Source organism: Sebastes fasciatus, chromosome 10, assembly GCF_043250625.1.
Source record: "Sebastes fasciatus isolate fSebFas1 chromosome 10, fSebFas1.pri, whole genome shotgun sequence".
Classification (NCBI taxonomy): Eukaryota; Metazoa; Chordata; class Actinopteri; order Perciformes; family Sebastidae; genus Sebastes; species Sebastes fasciatus.
In genome coordinates, this window is record NC_133804.1 from 22,670,168 (window position 1) to 22,694,216 (window position 24,049).

The 24,049-nt window shown below is 41.7% G+C and overlaps 1 protein-coding gene across 2 annotated transcripts in view; it reads right to left on the reverse strand.

Moving 5' to 3' along the window:
* The window catches only part of ppargc1b (peroxisome proliferator-activated receptor gamma, coactivator 1 beta), a 103,807-nt gene that overhangs the window by 28,392 nt on the left and 51,366 nt on the right, over positions 1-24,049 (reverse strand). For both annotated transcript variants that reach the window (XM_074649026.1, XM_074649027.1), the window contains exons 2-3: positions 4,716-4,901; positions 891-1,091 (exon numbers count right to left, since the gene is read on the reverse strand). In XM_074649026.1, coding sequence (XP_074505127.1) covers positions 891-1,091; positions 4,716-4,901 — 387 coding nt within the window. The remainder of the gene's footprint in view (positions 1-890; positions 1,092-4,715; positions 4,902-24,049) is intronic.

Below are 24,049 nucleotides of genomic sequence, written 5' to 3' on the forward strand. Positions count from 1 at the left end.
TGATCCAGATTTTTTTCATGCACTGGTAGATTTTGGGCTGTTTTGCGATGTCTTCTTTCAGATTACTGGAAAGAAAACATCCAAAATACATATTTAGATGTTTATTTTACTACTTTGTCTATTTGCGTCTGTATATCTCTCCTAAATTTACCAAATATAAGCATTAGATAATGCCTCATTTATGTATTCAAACATACAATTTCAGAAAACTATTTAAGTAATTAGGGCTGTCGATCGATTAAAATATTTAATTGTGAACTTATCCATTCAAAATGTACCTTAAAGGGAGATTTGTCAAGTATTTAATACTCTTATCAACGTGGGAGTGGACAAATATTCTTGGAAGGACACGTGGTCCTTATAAATACAGAAATACAACACACACACACACACACACTACACAAAGAGGACGGGACTGGATGAAAGGTTACAGCAGTGTGCCTCAGCGCCCCTCTGTTTTCCACAGTTAAAGGCAGACTTTGAACCTTGCGGCCCAACAAGGGGAACATCAAGGTTAGCGAACGCGACACAGATTAAGATAGTGGGGAGAACGAGAGAGGGGGAGCATGGGAAAGGAGAGGCACAGCGTGGCGGGGGTGAGAGAGGGGACTGGATGGTGTTTGAAGCATGTATGAAAGGCTCCACTTCAACAGGCAGCGGCGGTTGTTGAGCTGCGAGAGACTTTTGATTCGAGGAGCGCTGACTAAAAAGAAACACGAGGGTATTTGAGGTGAAGATATCACGTTCTTAAACTGGGGGGGTAAATGCTCAGACATGGGCTGCGAAAGTGAGGTCAGGGACCCTTCAGGCGAGATGTGTTCTGATCAGAGGATTCTCCAGTTCATGTCTCAATAACAATGTGTATACAGGACGTATAAAGGTGTTCTTACTAGAGATGGGTCCTCTGTCTCGGCCCCCAGGGACTGGCTGAAGTCCTCGGCGCTGAGAGGAAGATTGTCCTCTTCCTCCTCTTCCTGGTCAGGCTCCTCCCCGAGGGCGGGGAAGACGGAGAGCCCGCCCACCTCGGCATCCACCATGCCATCCAAACTGTCGGTCAGAGCGGCGAGCAGAGCCGCATTCTCCTCTTCTATCTGGAGGGAGTCAAAACACACATGGGTGAGAATACAGTGTACAATTTAAAGGAAAAGTATGTGGTCTGAATGCCTGTCATTTAGCAGGGCTTGTATAGTAGATACAAGCTGTTATGATGGATAGATATTTTAAAAATCCACAAATCTAATTTCCTAAACCTTGTGTGACGCCGCCCTGCAATCCACAGGAATGAAACCATGGGAGCCATGTTTGAGTCATTTGGTGTTGAGTCATTAAGGCAGTTGGAAAATAACTATCCTCTGAGAGATTTATATATGTATACCACATTTACAACTGGAAATTATTGTTCCCAGCAGATAGAAAAACAAGTCTTTGGAAGCTCTGTGTCATTACTGAATCACTCCCTGAATCTCCCTCTCTTCATCTCAATCCGCCCTAATCAGCCGCTGTCTAAAGCCTTTTCTGTCTTATTTATTAACATTGTGAAGATGATGCAACGCTGACCTTTGACCTCATTAGAAAGGACACTATACAGGTTTGCTGAAGCAGCACTGCCTGTTTGACCTCTCGGTTTCTCCTGATGGTTTACATGTTTTTTCCAAAAGCTTGCAAGCATGAAAATGGTCAAATTTGAAGATACGCAGCAGAAAATAATATCGTGTATCTGTAATTTCAGTCCAGAATTTGCCACGCCGTCATCCCTCCTGTTACATCCACACAGGGGTTGTTTACTGTGATGGAGCTGCCATCTTGCTGAGAGCAGAGTCTGGTGGAGAGGTGATAGCGTGGCTGGCCTACGGGAAGCCACCAAGCCCCGTTCATCTGTCTCTCTCTTTTATCATGCAGCTCTATCTCTTCCCGGCTGCCAAACTATTTATTATTTAATTTACTCTCCATCTCTCGGGGGCTTGCTGCCTCTCTCTTTCTCCTCGCTGGGTGCTGCAATTTAGACTTTGAAATTATCTACAGGATGTCAAAACATAGTCATAAGTAGAATTAACGTTAAACTTTGTGGGTGTATAAATGATGCTTTTCCTGATAATTACCTATTACATATATGTTTCTTTTTGCCTGATTTACTAATTTCTGATACATTGAGATGGCTTTTTTTCCAACCAGTTCTCACTCCCAACTCGTCAAATACTGTCACGTCTCCGTGCGTCTTTATCCGATGCCGAGGGGCGCTGATCAAGTGACGGTATTTGACGAGTTGGGATTGTGAATGTGTTGTTTGTTATGCTAAAAAAATAAAATTCCATTTTAAATTTAAATTGTCTTCATCTCTCTAAGTGGGTTAATCATAATCTTTATTAGCATTACCAGTATGTTTGTGCATTTAAAGGCACTCATGGATATTACCTGATTATATTAAGTAGATTAGATGGATATTAATTAGATTTCCTGGATGGCAATTAGATTCCAGTGAGTCAGAAAGAAACAAAGGAAGTAACATCAATGACAGATAGAAGGAAGCATGACATATAATTATATACTTGACAATTTAGATGCCTTTACACCATGATTATTGTTAATATTAAAGTAATATATAACCTTTGCAGCTCTATCAATTTCTCTCTTAACCCTCTCCAAGGTTAAAATGAAGCCATACAACACACCGATCAATCCCACCCGACATAGGATTAGATTCCAATACTCTGCTGTGTAATAAGTGGAGACAGAGACACGGGGGGGCTTCATCTGACGGCTTATCACTCCATTTATTACTGTGTGTTTACAACCGCCGTCTGCTGTATTAGTCCGATCGATACGATATTGGCTAAAATATAATATGCCGGAGTTGGTGGGTGGCAGAGGTATAGAAAGATGAGAAGAAAGACTTTGTTTTTTTTCAACGGTGATACGAGGGACAGTTATGTAGTTATGAGCAAAAGGCAAAGATAATAGAGAAAGTTTAAGAAGGAAAACAAGGACAGAAACATTCAGAATCATGTCTAAACGCAGAGAGAAAATAAGGAGAATAACAAGAGAGAGAGAAAGAAATAAAAATCGGAAATGTATGGGTGAAAGACAAAGTCAGAAAGACACTAAAATCAGGTTGTAGAGTCAAGTTGCAGTCCAAAATGTCATCACTTCAACATTGTATCTTGTTAGACATTTGTGTGAAATTGTCATAATTAACATGTGAATTCTTGAGTTATGGCTAAAACGTGTTTTGTGAGGTCGCATTGAACTTTGACCACCCAAGAAAAGAAGACAAAAAGAAAACAAAAGACTGATTTGGAGGTTCATTACCATGGCAACGATCGAAGCATTCAGGTCATCCCTAAAAAAGACACTAGGTGAGACTTAAGTCAGAAGAAAGCAAGTAAAAGGGAGAAGGGGAAAAATGGAGCGAAGATGAAAAGAGAGATCAGCTAAGAGCTGGAGACAAGATAACGGAGAGCAAGTAGAACAGAAATCGTTTATGTTCGAGAAAGAAGATGGAGAGAAAGAACAGAGGAGTGGAAAATAACAGAGATAAATGAGTCTGTTTCCATCATGTCTTCTCTTTTGTCTCTTTCTTCTCTGTATCAGGTAATGTCAGCAGCAGTTGAAGTGTCTCGTTGTCGTATCTTTCTCATAAAGAGTATGTCGTCAGTACCAATAACTATTACTGTTAATGTAGTGTGCTTTGAGTCCGTCCTGAGATGCAAAGTGTGTTGTAAAGTTTTGTGTCGACAGCAGGAAGACAAACAGTCACCCGGGCGTCGACTTAATGGGGATCGAAATAAGAATAAAGAGAGTACAGACGGAGACAGTCTGTGTTTACTTCACCTGCATTCCCATCATGCCTTGCCTGTCTTCATTTAACCAATACTCTGTGGTGCATCGCAGCATCAGAGCAATTTCCACCAGCAGAGTTGCGTTACATAGCCGATGATCTGGACCTAAATGCTACTTTATCTCTTTGTTGTCGTCTTTTTATTCTCAAGATGCACTCAATTTAGCCTCTGTAATGGGACCTCGAGACATCGCCGGGGCTGGAAACCTATAGACAATCAATGATCCAGGGTTTTGCTCTTAGATAGAGACGAACCAGAAGGGTATTCCCTGAATTCATCCAGCAAGGGCATCTGATACCGGAGCCGCCGGGCTTTCATTGGCCCTGTAGAAGCATTTGGGCCGATCCAAACTGATGGACTGCTTCCATCATCGTGTTACACACAGCGTAGCTGGGAATACTTTGGCAGCACCCTCAGAGACATGCTGCACATTTCAGCACAGGGATCAGGTGACCAGTTTGGGCTTTACACGTGTTGACAGTAAAGGAAACTTTGGCTTAAACATAGCAAAACAACATGTTATTTAATTACTGTAAACTAACTGTAATAACTCAAAAAATAATACTCTTATAATAACCAATACATTTTGCCTGGCATGGTCATTAAATATAGATATGTCATGATCATTTCCAGGTTCATACTTGTAGTTTGAGTTTCTACTAGAACATGTTTATATGCTTTAAATGTTCAAAAAACACATTGACTTTTGGACCGAAGACAATTGTAGATGAACATTGAACATTGAACTCAGAAGATATATTTCAGAGAGAAATAGTCTGCATTTATTTCTGATGCATTTTGATGCAGAACATGTCCATGATTGGCTTGAGAGCAACATCAGTCGTATAACGGAACTGTATTTTGGTGAAGAAGCCTCACCTCAAAGAGCTCATCTGTTGTACTGTAGTGGATGGAGGTCGGCGACGCGTCCGACGAATGGTCGTTGCACCACTGTAACTCGCTGAGACAGTTGACGCTGTCGAAGTCGCTGGTGTCCAGCTGGGAGAGGTCGATGTCCGGGAAGTCAGTGTCCAAACGGTCCGAACACACCTCCTCCTCCCCATACTGGAGATGGAAAAAGAGAGGGAGAGAGAGGGAAAAGGTCACGTTACTCAAACATCGAGATTAAAGCTTCCCAGGCGGGTTGTCTTTTTTGAGATGCAATAAAAGTGCATGAAGTCACTGTGTAAAACATAACCCCTCAAAAAACTGGAGGTGCTGATCACAGCTGGAGAGATCCTCAGTGAGAAATGAACAACATGCGTCACTCTGATGTGATCACAAAGGAATTGACGTTTTCTCTGAAACACAAGCTACCAAACATGGGAAATATCTCTGTTCCCTCTATCAGGCTGCCAAGGCTGGTGTTTCCTGTGAAGTTCGTCGCTCAGCGCTGCACTGCCATTGTTAGAATTAGGGGTTTAGGTCCCGTTGGGCCACCCTTTCTAAAATATGTATGCAGTTGAAGCACTGCGAAGCACTTCGGATAAAAGCCTCTATCATCTGGCGTATACTGTATATTATTACACTGTTCACTGTCGGAGTCACAAGGAGCGCTCATCAACAGCCCCTCATCTCTCAACAGCTACTCATTATAGCTAATGAGACTTGCATGTCAGAGGAGGTTCAGATGTTAGCATCTGCCCCGGCACAATGCAGGATTAGACAGAAACACCAGCAGCACCTATTTTTTCTTTGTCACGTGTCTTTGGTCACGGTGGCACAGTCTTTGTCTGTCAGAAAAATCTCCTGAATCATGTCAACTGTGTACAGTTTCTTAAAAAATAAGTAATTTGAAGATTATTTCAGGGCACAAAAAAACATTATGGGGACTTTATTTCAGTGACATTACTACTGTGACAAAAGTTTTCACTCATTCACAGAGACTCTTTCAACTTCCTGGACGGCCTTCAAAGAATCCTGAAACTCCTTAACCACTAAATATTCCTGTGAAAAGAACTTCAAGAACTACTTAAGAACCTAAAACCCATAAGTGACCCAAATCCCTGGAAAAAAATTGTCCTCCTAAAGACTTCTTGTGCCCCCTCTAGGAACCTAATAACCTCCCCCAAAAAGCCCTTAAACCCCATCAAGAACCCCTAAAACCCTCAAAAGGACTCTTTCAACCCATAAGGATCACTGGACTCCCGTCAAAAAACCCTGAAACTCCTTAACCTCTAAACATTCCTGAAAACCTCTTTGACAACTACTCAAGAACCTAAAAACCCATCAATGACCTAAATCTCTGCAAGAGCTCTTCCCTCCCTGAAGACTTCTAGCCCTCAAGGAACCTAATGACCTCCCCAAAATACCCTTAAGCTCCCTCAAGTACCCCTAACACAGGGTGGAATGTATAAAACCCCCAAAGACTCCTATAGAGGCCCCTGAAGGGGCCCTATAACCCCTTAAAGAACCACCTTAAAAACCCTCAAGAACCCCTAAAACAGGGTGGACCGTATGTAACCCCCAAAGACTCCTAGAGGCCCCTCAAGAAACCCTATATCCACCTAAATGACCCCCTCGAACCCCCTTAAAAACACCTAAAACATGGTAGAATGTCTGTAACACCCAAAGACTCCTAGAGGCCCCTCAAGGAGCCCTATAACCACTTAACGAATCCCTTTAAACCCCTTCAGGAACCCCTCTAACCCTAGTAAGAATCACTGAAATCCCCTCAAGGATCCTCAAAATACTCTCAACAACACATGGAAACCTCTTACAAACCCCCGGACCACCCTCGAGAACTCTTCAGACACTCTAAAGAAACCCTGAAACCCCATTCAAAAAGCCCCACTTTGTGCTCTACTGATATAACGTTCCAGTCAGAAGTGAGCAGCCACGTGGTCTGCAGTCACAACACATGGCTGAGACTCAGACAAACACTGAGCCACGTCATTGAGAGAAGAGGAACAGGAAGTGTGCGTACGTGACTCAGTGTGAAGGGAAGCGACTGTGGTCTCTTGGGGGAAGTAAACGAGGGAGGAAGAAAGAGGAAAGAATGGTGTTGAGGAGGAGCGGAGGGAGGAACGGACGGAGCATGAGGGGGGGAGAAAGCAGTCAAACTGGATTTTTTACAAGCATTGTGTACTGTTTGAATAATGTGTTTGCACTTGAGCTGTTCCCATAGAAGTGCAAGAGATCAATGTCATGTTGTATGCACGAGGAAGCATGGTCCGTTACCAGTCTGTCTGTCTCCCATTCACTTAACCGCCCACACACACACACACACACACACACACACACACACACACTTTTCCATTCATCTCACTGGGCGAGCAGACAGGGTCGACCAGTTACACCAACCACCTTTCAAACTGAAACAAACAGACGGTTTTCATTCACTATCAGGTTTCCTCAGAGGTAACTGACTAATTTGCATTGTCTCTTACAAACTGGTAGTTTGTCCCTAAACCCTAAGAGTAAATATGCTGTCCAAGGGCATTAAGTAGGTTTATTCTATGTAAAAACATTTTTAAAAAGAACTTCGTTACAGTACTAAAGTGTTAAAATCATTCTTATTTATTGGGGAGCTACTGCAGCCTAACTAGCTAATGATTAGAGCCGTTCTCGACCAAAGAAATTCCACAATTATTCAACTCAAAATAACAAAACTCAGACCTCCTACAGTATTATGTTTTAATCATATCATCTATTGTAAAAAAACTGAGTGGAGAGAAACATTCGTGTTTGTCTCTGATCGTCCTGCTCTGTCCTCCTCCCTCCTTCTGTATTGTGACTAATCACCAGAAACCATTTCACAAAAACAGTTTACAAAATTTACATTTCCCCAAAACTAATCAACCAAACAGTTTACACATAAATGATGAATTTACAATATAATAATATATTATCTCCGCTACTAAACAGCAGTGCATGATCATCAGTCTCTCCCTCTGCAGCTCTCACTGTGTTGGGCTTCTGCCATGCAGTTTTCATTTGAATGTATCATTAATGCTTCTTAATTACTTTTTTCTTTCCTTTGAGAAAATACTCAACCTCTCCTTTCCTTTCCATTACAATATATTTAAAGTATACTTATTGTCTTTGATAAATTGTACTTCATAAGCTCTAACTTCCTCTCTACACATCCACACTTACACAACATAAACACGTTCCTCTTCCCATCATCCGGCTCTAGTTTCTAATCACTACAACACCATGTTGTATTTACGATCGCTGCTCGTAGTGCGTTGACCTACGACCTCAAACAACAACTGTACAACTGTTTCCACTATGTGTGTGTGTGTGTGTGTGTGTGTGTGTGTGTGGGGAGGGGTTGTTGATTTGGTCTATGTGAGGAGTGTTTATTTGAGTCAAGGAATGATCTGATATCATTTATAGTTTCATAAATTACATATGATCAAAGAGCCAATCAGCAAAGTGGAGAGAGAATGGAGGGATGGAGGAAGGAGGAGGATGAAGAAGAAGGCAGAAGGAGCTGAAGTAAGGAGGGAGGAGAGGAAAAAAGGTGATTACAGGAATGAGGAGAGGGAAGAGGAAAGGGGATGAAAATGATTGAGTGGGTGAGAAGGAGAAAAAGAGAGATATGGGTCAGAAGAGAGAGAATAAAAGACTGATGGAAGGAAGAGCGATGGAGAGAGGGAGGAGAGGGGAGAGGAAGTCGTGACTTGATAGAGAAGCAGCGGGGAAGGAGGGAGGAGACGAGAGGGGAGAGGATGCCCTCTAGAAGCACCTCCCACTGCTTCCTCTGCCTCCAGTTGCTGATGCAGGTGTGTGTTTTCACCTGTGTGTGTGTGTGTGTGTGTGTGTGTGTGTGTTAGTTAGCATGCAGCTCACATCCCTCTCACGTGCATCTGACTCATCCCCCTCCACCACTCGTTCGCTAAGTACATCCTTCCTTTCCTCCCTCCTCCCATCTCATTCTCTTCTTCTCTGCCTCCTTCCCTCCTTGACTCCTCTCCTCTTTCCTTCATGCAGCATCCTCTCCTCTATACCTCCAGTCTTTCATTCCTCTTTCTTAATCATCTTCCTTTCTTTCTTCTCTTTCCTCCTCAACATCTCTTCTCCTGTCTTTTTTCTTTTCTTTTCCTTTACTCTCCATCCATCCTCTCATTCTCTGCTTCTCTGCTTATCCCTTCCTTCCTTCCTTCCTCTTTCCTTCATGTAGCATCCTCTCCTCTATCTCCAGTCTTTATCTTTTTCTCCTTTCTTAATCATCTTTCTTGCTTTCTTCTTGTTCTCTTTCCTCCTCATCCTCATCTCCTCTCTTTTCATTTTATTTCCTTTCCTCTCCATCCATCCTCTTTCAGCTCATTCTCTTCTTCTCTGCTTCCTCCCCTCATTCCTTCATCTGTCCTTTCCTTCATGCAGCATCCTCTCGTCTTCCTTCTCTTTCCTCTTCATCCTCAACTAATCTTTCATTTTCTTTTCTCTCCTCTCTATCCATCCTCTCTTTCCTCCCCATCAGTTTCAGTCTTTCCTCTTCTTCCATCCCCTCTTTTATTCGTCCCATCTTGTTCCTCAGCTGTTTTCTCCTCAACTTTCTTCTTCTCTCCTTCTTTTCTCCCCTCATTCTTGTCATCTTTCTTTCCTTTCAATCTTGTCTTTCTTTTCTTTCTTGCCTTCTTTTCTTTTTTCCTCCTCCATTTTCTCCATCTGCCTCTTTCTCCTCAGCATCCTTCCTCATCTCCCCCCCTTTTCTCATCTTCTCCTCCTTCATCTCCTGTCTATAGCCAACACCCTTTTTCCTTTTCTTTCCCCTTTGCTGCCCTTCATTCGCTCTCTTCTTTCATTCCCTTTCAGCTCTTCCCTTTTCTCCTCTGCCCTCCTTTTTCCTCTCATCATCCCTCTTCAGCTCGTTTCTCTCCTGTTTTATCCTCTCCTTATCTCCCTCTTCTTCTTCTCTTCTTTCATCTTCTGTCCTTCTCTCCCCTCCTCCCATGTCCTCTCTCCTCCTTTCCTTCATCCCTCTCTCCCTCCTCCCTCATAAACTCAGAGGACAGCTGATTGATTTCTTTGTTTCCACTCAGCCTCTCCCTCCCTCCTTCTCTCCATTGCAGCCGTCAATCAATAAAAACATCCTTGGGCATGCCACACACATATTCCATATCACATACACAGAAGTAACACGTGGGCACATGTTGCACCAGAATATATACCGGCACATACATACACGCGTCATGTGATGCTGTCTACGTCATATTCACATACCAATGCAGCAATCCTCTGCCTTATATGATGCTCTAATGTGTCCTGCTCTCCGTTACACACACTCAAACACACACACACCAGTAGAGATTAACCCATGTCACACACTAACACATAACAAATAGGAAACCATGCAAGTAGAAACGACACACACTCGTGACGTGTGCGTTTGAACATCCTCTCTGCAGCAGCAGAAAGTAACAGGCAGCCGGCGAGTGTGGCTGCGGCGTGTTCCCACCGCCGCGCTGACTCTGAATAATGATGAAGCCCCCTGACAGCTACACAACATGACTCACACACGCCAGGAGGAGGAAGAAGGCAGCAGAGCAGCTCAGCAACAAGCGACGCCGGCTCTCCTCCGCTCTCATTTCAATTTTTTTTCACTCGCAGCTCTGTTTTGTACATGATCACTGAACATTGTGTTGCATTTATTGTCTGAGAGTGCAGCGGCCTTTGACCTAAAACACGCTTACTACTGGTTGCTTGTGAGACTAGTGGGCTGAGATTTTCAAACAGATGCAGAAACACATCCATTCAGTCTCAATAGCTATCTCAATCAAGACGTTAAGTTTCACTGACTCAATTAAAAGGAGGAACACTCCATCAAAAACGGTGGATTCACAGCAGTTTCAATGGTTTGTAGTAGCAGTCACACCAAAAAAACTGTCAAAATGTCCACAGAAAACCACCAGAACATCCAAAACTGTGTATTCTTTGTCTGTTACAAGGCTCTCTTCTTCAAGCTAAACATACAATATCTGTTATCCATCTATCTGCTAACCCCAGAAAAGCCGTCTGTCATTCAGTGGCTGAAAAACCTCTCTCAATGTCTCGCCTTAGAGAAATTAACCTTTGTGATCAAAGGAATGTCTGATACCTTTAGGATTTAGGGTGAAGGATGTGACCGGGATAATGTAAAACTTTTTGGGATATCAGCTTTGTAACTTATTGTTAAAATGTATTAACCATTTTACATGTAATATTATGTCGCTTATCTAATTAATTAATTAATTTTGATTAAATGTTGTCCCTTTTTCTCATTATTTATTTATTTACATATATATTTTATATTTTTATTATATTTATATTGTTTAAATTATTATTAGTGGTATTTTTTTTGAATATTTATTTACTTGGTTTTCTAAATAAAGTGTCTGTGGGAATTTTTATTATCGCTGTTATTGTTTATTTTATTTTTGGCTAGATTTGAATGAAGATTTTGGACAGAAGAAGATGCAGGGTGGGTGGGGGATACATTTGTGAATGTCTTGATGTGATGTGTTGAAAAAGCTAAATGCCAACAAATGTATTTTTAAAAAAAAAAAAATGTCCACAGAAAGCCCCACAAGGATTATCCCAAAGGATCCCTGGACTGCCTTCGAAGAAACCTAAGCATTCAAAAACTAGTCAAGAACCTAAAAACGACCCCAATCCATGGAAGAACTCTTCCCCTAAAGACTCCTAGAGGCCCCTCAAGGAGCCCTATAACCTCTTTAAAACCTCTTTAAACCCCTTCAGGAACCCCTCTAACCTTAAAGAGAATCACTGAAATCGCCTCAAGGATCCTCAAAATGCTCTCAACAACACATCAAACCCCTGGAACACCCTCAAGAACGCTTCAGACATAAGAAACTACCTCAATGAAGGTGTTTAGGTTATCCAATTAAATTAAAGGAGGAACGCTCCATCAAAAATTGTGGATTCACAGCAGTTTCAATGGTAACCCGTAGCAAATGTCCATAGAAGCGTCTCAAACCAGTTCAGTTTACTCACTCTGTTGCCTTCTTGTTGCTCCTAAGCTAGTCATGTATTCAGCAATTTCTTGGCAGAGCAATAATGGTTGGAGGCATACAGATCAAGGGCATATAAGTGGATTATGCTGAAGTGGTTTTGGGGAGTTCCTGTGGCTGTTTTGATGTTTTATTTTGACATGACTCAAGGTCACTATTATAATCTATTGTAATGGTTGTGAATCCAAACTGGTTACAGCTGCTGTTTTCCGTGAAAGAGCAACCTTTTCTAGCCTACAGGCGGATCACTTCCCCACGATATACAGTAATCCAAAGAAGGTGGCACAAGTCTGTACAAGTAAACAACAACGGCAACAACTGGCGTCTTCCTCTGTAGTCATTTTCTATGTCAGAAAATGCTGTTTGAAGCCTCTCAAATATGAAAATTACCAGCTTTTCTCTGTTTTATATCATATTAAAGTGAATATATTTGGATTTTGGACAAAATAAGACATTTGAAGACATCACCTTGAACTTTGATCAAATTGGGATGGACATTTTTCACTATTTTCTGACATTTTTCTGACATTTTATAGACCAATCGGTTCATCGAGGGAAAATAATCGTCAGATCGATAATGAAAATAATAAGAATAGTGTAGTCCATTTCCTCGAATATCGCCCTCCTGCACAGGAGTGAGTCTGGACCTAACCAACATTCATGTTTGAATCCATAAACTTTGAAAAAGAAAGCTCACTCTGACTCCCTGAACTTCTCCTACTGAGGTGGCCCTGATCAAAAAAAAGAGTTTGAAATCCACAAGTGTGAGGTTTGAATATAAATCAGTTTCTTTTTGCTGAAAAACCACCACAGTGCTCAACCACCCTTCCCTGGGAAAATCCAATGTGTTATGCTTGCTAAAAGGGAAATAAATAGAAAGAAGAAGTGGCTTATTCTTCCTAGTTTTAATGAACTATAATGGCGGTGGCGTAACACAATAGCATCTCAGGAATGAACACATCACTCACTGTGTCTCTGACTAAATCTATTATGGCTTAAATGGAGCATTAGAACGGGCAGATTAAGCAAATGGGCATGAAATTAACGTAGAATAGAGACACCTTTGAAGTTATTGAAAGGGCATACTTCAGGGAAAATTGCACCAAGTTCATTCTTAGTTTAAGGGTTTTTTACAAACAGAGGAATATGTGAGTATGAATTATAAGCTACAGAAACACAAGAGAAATGCTGAAAGAGCGCAAAATAAAAGCAAATTAATAGAAGAAGTTGGATTCATATGAATCTACAATTTGTGCTGATGTGAGTGCAAAACTTAGTCCTGACCTTTGACCTTTTGAAACCTATAAAATCCACCTGCTAGTGTGTGCTTGTAAAGGGTATCAGTGTTAGAATAACAGTGGTATTGGGGGAATGGGGTGTAAAAGGAAATGAAGTGTGGTGACTTCCATTTGTGGTTAATCTCTGCGTTAGTAACAACACTGAAAACCTACTGGCCCGTTCAGTCATAAAAAGCCTGCCGGGACAATCGCGCATTAAAACCTGCGCTATTTATAGCAGGCCTGCACGTGGGAGAGAGAGCTATCTGGGCTAAAACGAGCGAGTGGATCTGGAAAGGCCAGCGAGACTCTGCGGTGGTGCTCTAGCATGTGGATGTGATGGACCGCATCCTTCACTTCTATCTTTAAACACACACACGACACATTCTTTAAAGGGTTATCTCTTGTTTGACGTCTCACCATGGTGCTGAGGTAAAGCCCTGCATCTTTCCACTGGTTTTCTATGAATAGCGTACTGGGATTTTAGTTACACAAGGACTTCTTGGAGGCTGGAATCATCTAATTGGTTGAGTTAAGTCTGCGGGGGAGGAGTTAAAAAGCTGCTTTTTCTTGGACTAAAAGCTAAAAATATGATGTTGAGCAACCTCAGGAGACATTACTTCTTACATACAAGCTAATTAGCTTAGCATGTCAATGCAAATTAGCTGCTAACGGACCTGAAACAAGTACACTGGGCTGGGCAATATGACAATATATATCGTCAAAATTATATAAAAATGTCTATCGTATATATTTTTCTATATTCTTTCTATTGCAATATAGGTCTATATTCATTTTCTTTACTTTATAAATTCACTTAAAACTTATGTTAATTTTGCAAATATTCTTTACCATGTGGTTATTTCATATAGACTATTTCTTGATTGAATTACCAGGAAACATGCAATATCGTGATATATATCGTTATCGAGATATGAAATGACCTATATCGAGACAGAAGATTTTGGCCGTATCGCCCAGCCCTGTTGCTGTGTCCCAATTCCATAATTGTATACAGTGTGTAGTATATTTATGTTTATAGTGTGCTATTCTTTGCAGTTGGTGTTCCAAGAAATCAACATACTTCACTTTTATACTAACTGGAAATGGTACAAGCGCCGTTGGACGTCATTCAAACTGCAACTAGGCTTTAGAAAACCAAAACAATTTCACAAAAAGAAAGCAAAACGTCTTTCTACAGATTTAAAGGTGCAGTGTGTAGGATTTGGCAGCATCTAGTGGTGTGGTTGCAGATTGCAACCAGGTGAGTACCCTTCCGCTCACTCATACCGTTCCAAGACTGTGGTAACGTGAGCCGCTGAGTGCAAAACTGTGGTAACGCTGTTTGCCTCGCTAAGAGGCCTTCCTTACCATAATAACACTACTTTAGGAGCAACGGAAGTCAGACAGCGGCTGGCGGTACCACGTTTTTGCACTCTGCGGCTCACGTTACAGCAGTTCCACAAGCGTGTCGGAGAACTACAGTGGCCTTCAGGTAACGTAAAAATGCAAAAAGCACCCTCTAGAGCCAGTGTTTGGTTTGTCTGTTCTGGGCTACTGTAGAAACATGGCGAAGCCGTGAAGAAGGCCCGCTCCTTATGTAGATATGAAGGGCTCATTCTAAGATAACGAAAACACAACGATTCTTAGTTGCATGCGATTATACACTTATGAAAACATTATGAATATTATATTCCATTCCTGCTAATAGATCCCCTGAAATGCAACTAAAATAACTCTACCTCTACATAAACCAATGACTACACGGTTCTGATAATAATGTGATACCTTATTGATCCACGCAGAGAAATCAAAGCCGTGGCTGCTGCTTTCCTGGCAGCTCTACAGCAGGCCTTTCTGTAACGTTATGTAAGGTCAGTCACAAGCTCAGTCATGTGCCGGTGAGTCCTCGCCAGTGTTCTGGACTGTCCAAACTTCCCTTTAGGCACACAAACACTCAATCATACACACACATAGATACAGCACCACCACCACCATACAAGGTCAAGCTCTCTCAACTCTGGGATGTAGATCATAAGAGGGGAAAGAGGACTATAAGTCTCCTCTGAATATAAGGGATTATTTCTCAGGTCATCCACTAGTGTGTTCCATGAATCATTTTGATATGACCCTCAAAGGCCTTTGGTATGGCTAGTTCTGAACGGCTAAAGCACTGGATCAAGGGTTTTTTAGTTGCAACTGAAGATGTTGCAGAAATCCCTCTTACTTATTGCAGAAACGCTGAACTATTTCTGCACTGTTACTCAATTCCCAAGAGGGAAAATCTAATTTTGCTCTTTTTACATCCATCAGAAGTCACATGCTACTATCAAGCAGAGAGGTTGGGATAAATGCACAGGAGGAGACGAAGGGTTCTTTCCAATGATCACCACTACAGCATCCGTTATATATATTGCATGTAAAGTGAAATATATTTTTGTATGCTTGCTCTACGAGAACTTTAAATGATTCAAACTGACACCTTAAACCGGTCTTTGAGAAACACTGTAATACAGAAAATGGGGAGGGGGGTAAATGTGAAGGTTAAGTGACAGAACAGAGCCCATATAGCTGAAAAATGGTGATGAGAGGAGCTGGATGGAGAGTTGTAATCACCTCCCAGCCTCGCACATTGAAGTGACATGAAAGATATAAGGCAGCGTGCCAGGCTGGGGACTCTGTTAAGTGTCCCGATGCCTTAACTCTCACTTTCTTGTAGGTCACTTTGACAGAGAGTGGTTTATAAATGACACCTCGTACGTCCGCGCAGTGACGCTCATACCTATTGGTTCGTGAACCCCCATTAACGAAGAAACGCATCACATGAACATCGGGCATCAAGCAATGAAAACTGACACTAAATTAACAGATTTGATTTTCTCTTTGCAGGTGCTAACGCAGACGAGTCTTGATCTTTCTAATTTTGCCTCCATCTTTGGTGCCAAGCGCTAATAGCTGTGGTGTTTCAGCACCGACTCTGGTAAGCAAACCACAACTACTATGGTGAGAAACTATAGATATTTAGTATGAGCAGTGGATGAATTGACCCTCATCTGCCCCTTTGGGGATATCATTTTTACCTCCACTGCCTTAAACTTGCATTCTTTCTAAAGGCCAGCAGGGGGCGTCTCCTCTGGTTGCAGAAAGAAGTCTGATTGTATAGAAGTCTATGAGAAAATGAGCCTACTTCTCACTTGATTTATTACCTCAGTAAACATTATAAACATGAGTTTATGGTCTCAATCACTAGTTTCAAGTCTTCTTCACTACAGCATGATGTACATTAGTAAATTATGGTCCCATTTAGAGTCAAATAGACCATAAAGCAGGGGATGCTTTAGGGCGTGGCTACCTTGTGATTGACAGGTCGCTACCACGGCATTGTCCGGTCTGGGAGTTGTTCGTGTTTTCGTCTCAGAACTTTAACCCTTTCACAATGTGTTTTCAGTTCTTAAAAGTTAATTATAACATTTTGGTCGCCTAAAAATGTCTATTATTTAGCATTCGGTTGTACTTAGCTTCACCCTCTCGTGTCACTTCTGGTTGCAAAAAAACAAGATCATGACGGCCAAAAAACAAAACTAAGATGACAACGGCCAAAAACCAAGATGGTGACGGCCAAAAAACAAAAAACCAAGATGATCGGAAATGCCGGACTCAAAGCGGCAGTCTACAGAACAAATGGATGACAAAGTACTCATCACAGCCAAGTATTAGAAGCAAGTATATATGATAAAGTGAGAGACAGTGGAGGAAATGTTGGGCAAGAAGAGTGACAGAAAGAGAAAATTGAGTCTTCCAAATGTTGACTCTCTTATAAATTAAACATGCTTCTGTCGAACCAGACGGTCGAGCTGATCCTCAGAGATTCACAGGAAGACAGAGACATCTTTGGTGTTAACTAAGCACTAATTGTTGTGGTGTTTCAACACTGCATTTCCCAGAGAACACTTGTCAATTAGACAGTCTGCGTGATCTCTTCTTTTGGATTTTTTGTTGCGCTTTTGTCTGTACAGCTATGATTGCTTCTTCACTGTAAATCCATCCTGTGCGCAAGGAAACGGCTAAAACACATCAATTAATTCCACATTCATGACCTGGAATATGTTCACTTATATTCTATATATCATCGTATGACCCTGTAAGAATTATGCCGTGACCTTCTGAGGGGCCTCTTTCTTCAGGCTGACAACCAATGCATCATCATGACATTAGAGCGTGACTCAGTGAGTAATTTGCTGACAGGTAATGAGAAGGGAAAGCTGTACAGTTTAAGCTTTCCCACTTATTTTTTCTCCTCAGCAGCCAACAGAGAAGGGATGTGCTCAATTACTGCAAACAAAAAGGACGCCCCCTCCATCCGCAGCCCCCCTCCATGTTTAATAAGGGCCACAAAAAGCCAATTATGTGCCGTTTGATTATTGAGGCACAAAGTCAGACAATGAAGACTCACAAGGGTACGGGACGAAAGCTAAATTAGGATGCCGATCAATGGGAATCATCGCCTCACGCTGTTTAATCTTTATTTATCCAGAGAAGTTTGACTGAGCACCAACATGTTTTTTCGGCAGCAACCTGCTTTACATTCAGAGAGTTAACATGAATACACAGTGGGAGGCTCTCAGTACAAACGACATATCCTATTGTAGCTTATGTCCTTCCTCTGGTCGGAATTTTTCCAAACAAGATTAAAACCTGCAGCCCATTGAGCCTCAAAAGCTCACTTTACTAACTTCTTTGTCTTACAGTCTAGGGCTACAAGTAATGATCATGTCATTATCTATACTGATATCTGTTGGTTATGTGTTATGTTTAATGCAGCCTGGTTTCCTATAAAATGACGTTCCCATATTACAAAACTGCAATGTCAATTAAGTTTTGAAGGAACTTATTTTCTCCTAGATTACGTTTGTTTTTCACGTGTCGCAAATACGTTTCTAATCAAAGACTGCGTCAGGGTGGATGGACGGGTCAAATGTGGGGTTTTCACACAGGAGACTGCTGTTCATGTCCCGTGTGAAAGCAGAAGTAGCGTACTTATTTTAACCTAAAACACGATCTTTTACTAAACCTAACCAAGTAGATGTGTTGCCTAAACCTAAAAGTAATTGAGAATGCAGTTTAGAAATGCCAAAAGCGCCACGAGCAGTTAAAACACTATAGCGTTGATATGCAGGTATGTAAAAATGTTAATATGAAATGTATACTTGGTTACAAAATTTTGAGATTCTAAATATCCGTGGTTTGCAGAAACATACAATGTCAACATTTTATTCTGGCAACTGGTTTGGTTTCATGAATTCATTGTAGGGCTGTCCTCGACCAAAGAAATTCTTAGTCGACCAATCGATTAGTTGATTTAATCATAACTAACAGTTATGTAGAACAGAGAAAAGCAGCAAATCCTCACATTTGAGAAGAGGAGAGGATGTTTGAGACTTGTGGAGATCATTTTTAATCCTCCTGGTACACACTAAGTATGCATCACAGCCGAGTATTAAAAGCATGTATATCATAAAGTGAGAGACAGTGGAGGGAAATCTTCGGCAAGAAGAGTGTCAGAAAGAGAAAATGAAGTCTTCCAAATTTTGATTCTTCTAAATGAAACATGTTGGCTGATCCTCAGAGACTCACAGGAAGAGAGAGTTTGTCACTCCGCTCCCTCTGGAGTTACTCTTCTCTCAGTGGGAACGAAAGACGGACGAGGGAAGAAAAACTAAACGGAAAGGAAAGGAAGGAGACATCACCAAGAATGCAAATCTGCGGTGTGATGCTTTGATAAGTCCATTGGTTCATTCAGATGCTAGCTATCAGTGTGTGTGTGTGTGTGTGTGTGTGTGTGTGTGTGTGTGTGTGTGTGTGTCTATATTTAGGTCTCATCCTGGTCTCATGACCAATTTTTCCACAGGCTGCTGCTGACTTGAGGAGCCGCTGCCAGACACAGATGACCCCTCACACACATATATACAGCGTGTTGATGCAAGTCAATGGAGATTATTGTGGAACCAATCAAATGTGTCCGTTTGTGTGACCTTGACCTCATGCAGTGTTGCATGACAGATGATTTCTGTGAATGTGAGCGCACACCAGCGTTACTGAATGAAAGGCTTAATTGGCAGCTAGTGTTTCTGATCACATGCCTCAGACACGATCTGTCTAATGTTCCTCTTAAGTTGATTTAGTTAATTTCCTTTGAGTCTGTGAATGACCAGCAGTCAGTCAGTCAGTCAGTAAGTCATGAGGTCAAAGAAGGTGTGTGTGTGTGTGTGTCTGTGTGTGTTCAGTGTGTATCTGTGAATGTGCTGTGATGAGCACAAATCAGGCCAATTGAGGGGGGAAGTGGGACGCTGCTGAAAACCAGAGTGTTGTCAAGTACTGGCTGTTCCCATCACACTGCTGCTGCTGCAGGGTGTGAATGTGTGTGTGTTTGTGATTATACCTTTGTGTTTATGTGCATTTATATATATCTCTGTGCTAGTCATTCCAAGGGACAAAATGTCTTCAGCAGGGTAACATTACTCTCACTATCCTGCTGAGGTGCCTTTGAGCAAAAACACTAAGACCCGACCGGTCAGCACTTTTAACAGCTGTTTGATGATTGTTCTCACTCAACGATCAAATTGTAGATCACCTAAAATAACAGCTCTGAATGCATAAGTATATTAAACTTGAAGCGAGTCAGCGGCACGACGCCACCCCTGCAGCTGCATGGCGAGACGAAAACGGCCGCAAGTGTGGTTACACTTTTCAAATGTCCATTGATAGCGTACTAATCTGTCTGGTTTGAGTACATTTAATTTGGTCACTTTTCCAGTGTCAACACACCACAAACTCAAAACACGCCTTAAAATAGTGTATATTTTGGGACACATTGAGTGACTCACTCTGCCACTGATCATGTGTAGAGGGCCTTCCTGTTCCTTCATGCACGCTTTAACTGCAATAATCCAGGTGCTGCATCACTAATCTGTATCTGCGTAAGAATTTAACTGCTCTTATTAAATGTGAGGGATTATATTTAATCCAATTAAGTGACAAATTCGGGAGCATTTCTGTCCAAGTTCCGCTCTTTCATCATCTTTTTCTCTGGTGCTAGGAATATTGTAATGACACTAAGACCTCTGACCTTTGAACTTCATTACTGTCGGCTGCTTGCAATGTTGGAAATCAGACAGCAGGAGAGCTGAGCTGATGAAAAGAGACGGATGGGAACTGAAGGGATGGATGTAGGGAAGTCAATCTCCCGCATATTGACTCAAACACAAATTTCTACATACTGTTGTCTTTGTTCTTTTCTCTCTATAACACACACACATCATCAAAGGCTGTCTTCCTCTCGTTGTCTCAGACACACACGTGCTCTTTCGCTTCCTTCTTATCTCTCTTTTGCTTTCACACAGTCTCCAAATGATTTCTGGCCTTCAGTCAATACAACAAGTGTTATTGAGTGCTTCTGATGCCGCTTCCAGTTTCAACTCAAAAAACACTCCAGAGTTCAATCAAATACTCTCTCTGTGTTGTTTCTGTTGGACAATCTACTGCTGCTTTTAAAAGGTGAAACCCTCAGAGGCTTGTATAACAGCAGGGTTGGGTAATAAGAAAGTTTTGGAGGCAGAGAAGTTCCAGTTTGAAACCACTGAGAAGTGCTCTTTTTAATAGTTTCAATTCAAGTTTTGATATTAAGACGGAAGAAGGTTTGCTTTTGATGTGACACACAAAGGAGTTTAAGGAAGTATTACTGTTAGTTTTTCTCAAAGTCTGTCTGATTTAACCAAAGTGACTCAGACAAAATATGGATTTATTTGCTTCTTCATCATTTGTGCTCTGGATTTCTTCAAACTTTAGTGAAAAGCTGTAACAGTTCTAGAGCTGCAACGATTAATCCATTAGTTGTCAACTATCAAATTAATCGTAACTACTTTGATAATTGATTGATCGGTTTGAGTCATTCTTAAATGTGTGTTATGTGTGTTTTTTTTCTGGTTTCTTTACTCCTCTATGACAGTAAACTAAATACTTTTGAGTTGTGGACAGAAAAAAAGACATTTAAGGACGTCATCTTGGGCTTTGTGGAAACACTGATCGACATTTTTCACAATTTTCTGACATTTTATTGACCAAAAATAACCGTTAGTTGCAGCCCTAAACATTACCCTTTTGTTTTAGTGCTTCAGTCTTTACCTTTTTTTCAAAAGCTTCCCAGAAGAGGAATGAACATGGCACTAATGCTCTCACAACTTTTATAATGACGCTCATAAATATCACTAATGACTGCCAAAAACATCCTACAAATTAAAGCCGCCGCCTGCCTTTGAGCAGTAAACCTTGATACCGGAAATGTGTTGCATGCATCATCGCTAATGTGTTGAAAATCACCCACATTACATCCACAGCAATGGCATGAAATTAAAAATCAACTTTCTTCGGTTCATTTTCAAGGTTTTATTGGGGTCAACTTGTCGACCTGGAATCCAGTCCGTCTACGGCTCTTCCTTCCTGCTGGGAGATCCGTTACACTGATCTCACCTCCAGCCAACCTTTGTCACTCTGCAACCTAATCCTCCTCCTCCACCGTCCCTCCAACGCTCCGCTAAGAAGAGCAGTAGAGGCACGGAGGCTAAATCTGGAAACGGATGCCCAAGTGAACCCTCGCCTGTCCCCATGCTTGTAAGAGGCTAATGACGGAGGGATGGAAATACACACATTAAGCCAAACAGACTAAACAGGCTGATTAAACTGCAGCGTGTAGCTCTGCTAATACTCTATCTGCTAAATGCAGCCAGGACTGAAGTAGTAAATCACATCTAGAAGCATCTTCCGATCGATCAGTGTGTTCGATACATAATGTGGCAGCACTAGTATAGCTGTACTTCCTGCGTGTACTCTCTGAGCAGTAGACGGGGCCACGCCCACGCCACACCATCCTTACCTCATCACTAAGCACCCCGCTTAATTGTTGTCAGATTAGCAGTCAAGGCTAAATCGGACTGTTCCACTGGCTGGTGGATAACGTCATAGCCAATCAAGAGCGAGCGAAGGGCAGCACACAGCAGCTCAGTGAAATGTGAGAGGGGTGGGAGGGTGACGGATGCTGAGCTGGGAGCACGGATGGAAACGCAAACGTGGAGAGAAAAGTTCAGCTACCTCAGAAAGTACTGAACAAGTCATTCATTCATGTTCATGATGAAATTCAAACTTACAAACTTTAATTCTTACAAAATAAATTGTAGTTGATTCGAATTGTTTTCTCCATCCGCATCCGTGTATAGCTGCAAAGCTTTTTCTAATCTTGTATCTATGTTTTTCTAATTTAAAGTGGTATAATGTAATGTCAGTTTTGAGCAATGTGTTTCAGTATGTGTAAATATTTTTCTGAATTTTCTTTTTTTTTGGTAAATATATTGTATCTTATATCTTTATGTTTATTACACCTGAAAAAGTTTTTGAACTAAAAAGAGAGGTATCAGTATTGACCACCAAAAAGCCGTGTAAGTTTAACAATAGTCTCCTTCTAGAGCCAAACCTGGCAGCTGGGTCCAAGTCAAAACTGTGAACATCCACACCCACGAAGACCTAAAGAAGAATTGCGAGTGACAGAGTGAATGAGGATGATGACGGAGGGATGAAGACAAGACAGAGCGGTGGGCTAAAAGGAGCGGAGAGCTGCCGTCTTGACTCTGCAGGTAACGGGCCTGCTGGGTAATGGGATCGGAGGGGGAAAGCCGATTCACAGCTCAGAAATAAGAACGACGGTGGCAGTTGAGACGGGCGGCGTGGAGGAGGCGCTGCCAGCCAGGTTCATTCACGGCGACATAAAAACACAATGGAAGGAAAGAAAAAAAGGAAAACCATTGGGGGTAAAATGAATGGAAGAAGGAAAGAGGGAGTCTGGAAGATGAGAGTGGAGGCAGAGACACTCAGAGTTAAGAGGATTTAATCGGTTCACTTTCAGTTGAGCTGAACGAGTTGTTCTGTGTCAAATATATATCTGAAAAAGTTCAAGAAGGTGTTAAATAGGTGATGATAACACAAAAGAAATGTGGTGTAATAGAGCAGCTTTTCAACCACGTTGGCCTTTTCTGAATTTCATTGAGTCATAGCCAAGATAAAAGTGAATAAGGCGGTCACACGTGTGCAAATGCAGGTGAGTGACCATTACCTGCCGAGGCGGTAGTCACCTAAAAGTTCACCATAGTTGAACTCCATTCAAATGCGAAGATGCGAATTTTGCCTCAAATATTTTTGCACCTCCGTTCGCATAGAATTGAAGTGAACAGGAGGCGAACGTGAAATTTGCATGACCGTGCCTTTAAACTGATAATTAGAAGGTTAAAACCCAGGAAACTTTTTACATGTTAAGGCCTTTACACACCGGGGACGTAACGAATAAACAACATGAAGATGCAAAATACTCGTCTGCAAATATGTTTAGGGCTTTTATTGTGAAAGGTTAGAAAGGAAAGTGTGGATCTGGTCTGCGCTTCGTGGGAAGTGAGTGTTGAAGTAAGAGAGAGAGAGAGTGGCGGCGACGGGAGCGAGTGTAACGATATCGACTCCGGACCAAGCAGGGAAAAATGAACAGTGTTTGGTTTGTCCGTTCTGGGCTACTGTAGAAACACAGTGGCCGGCTCCATGAAGAGGACCTGCTCCCTACGTAAATAAAAATGGCTCATTCTAAGGTAACAAAAACACAACAATTAGTTTCAGGTAATAATACACTAAAGAAAACATACTTGTTAATATCATATTCCATTTCTGCCAATAGATCCCCCCTAATTGTAACGCACTGTTCCTTTAAGTGCAGGCTGTTGTATCAACATCTATTCTACATCAAAATGTCCTCTGTGTCCTCTGTCGTCACTCCAACATGCGGACTTCTTCAATCTCTTTAAGCACTGGTAACCACTTTCCATGTTTCCCTGTGAGAGACCTCTGTTGATTAAATTGCCACTGAACAGGTTTTAACCCTCAGCGTCTA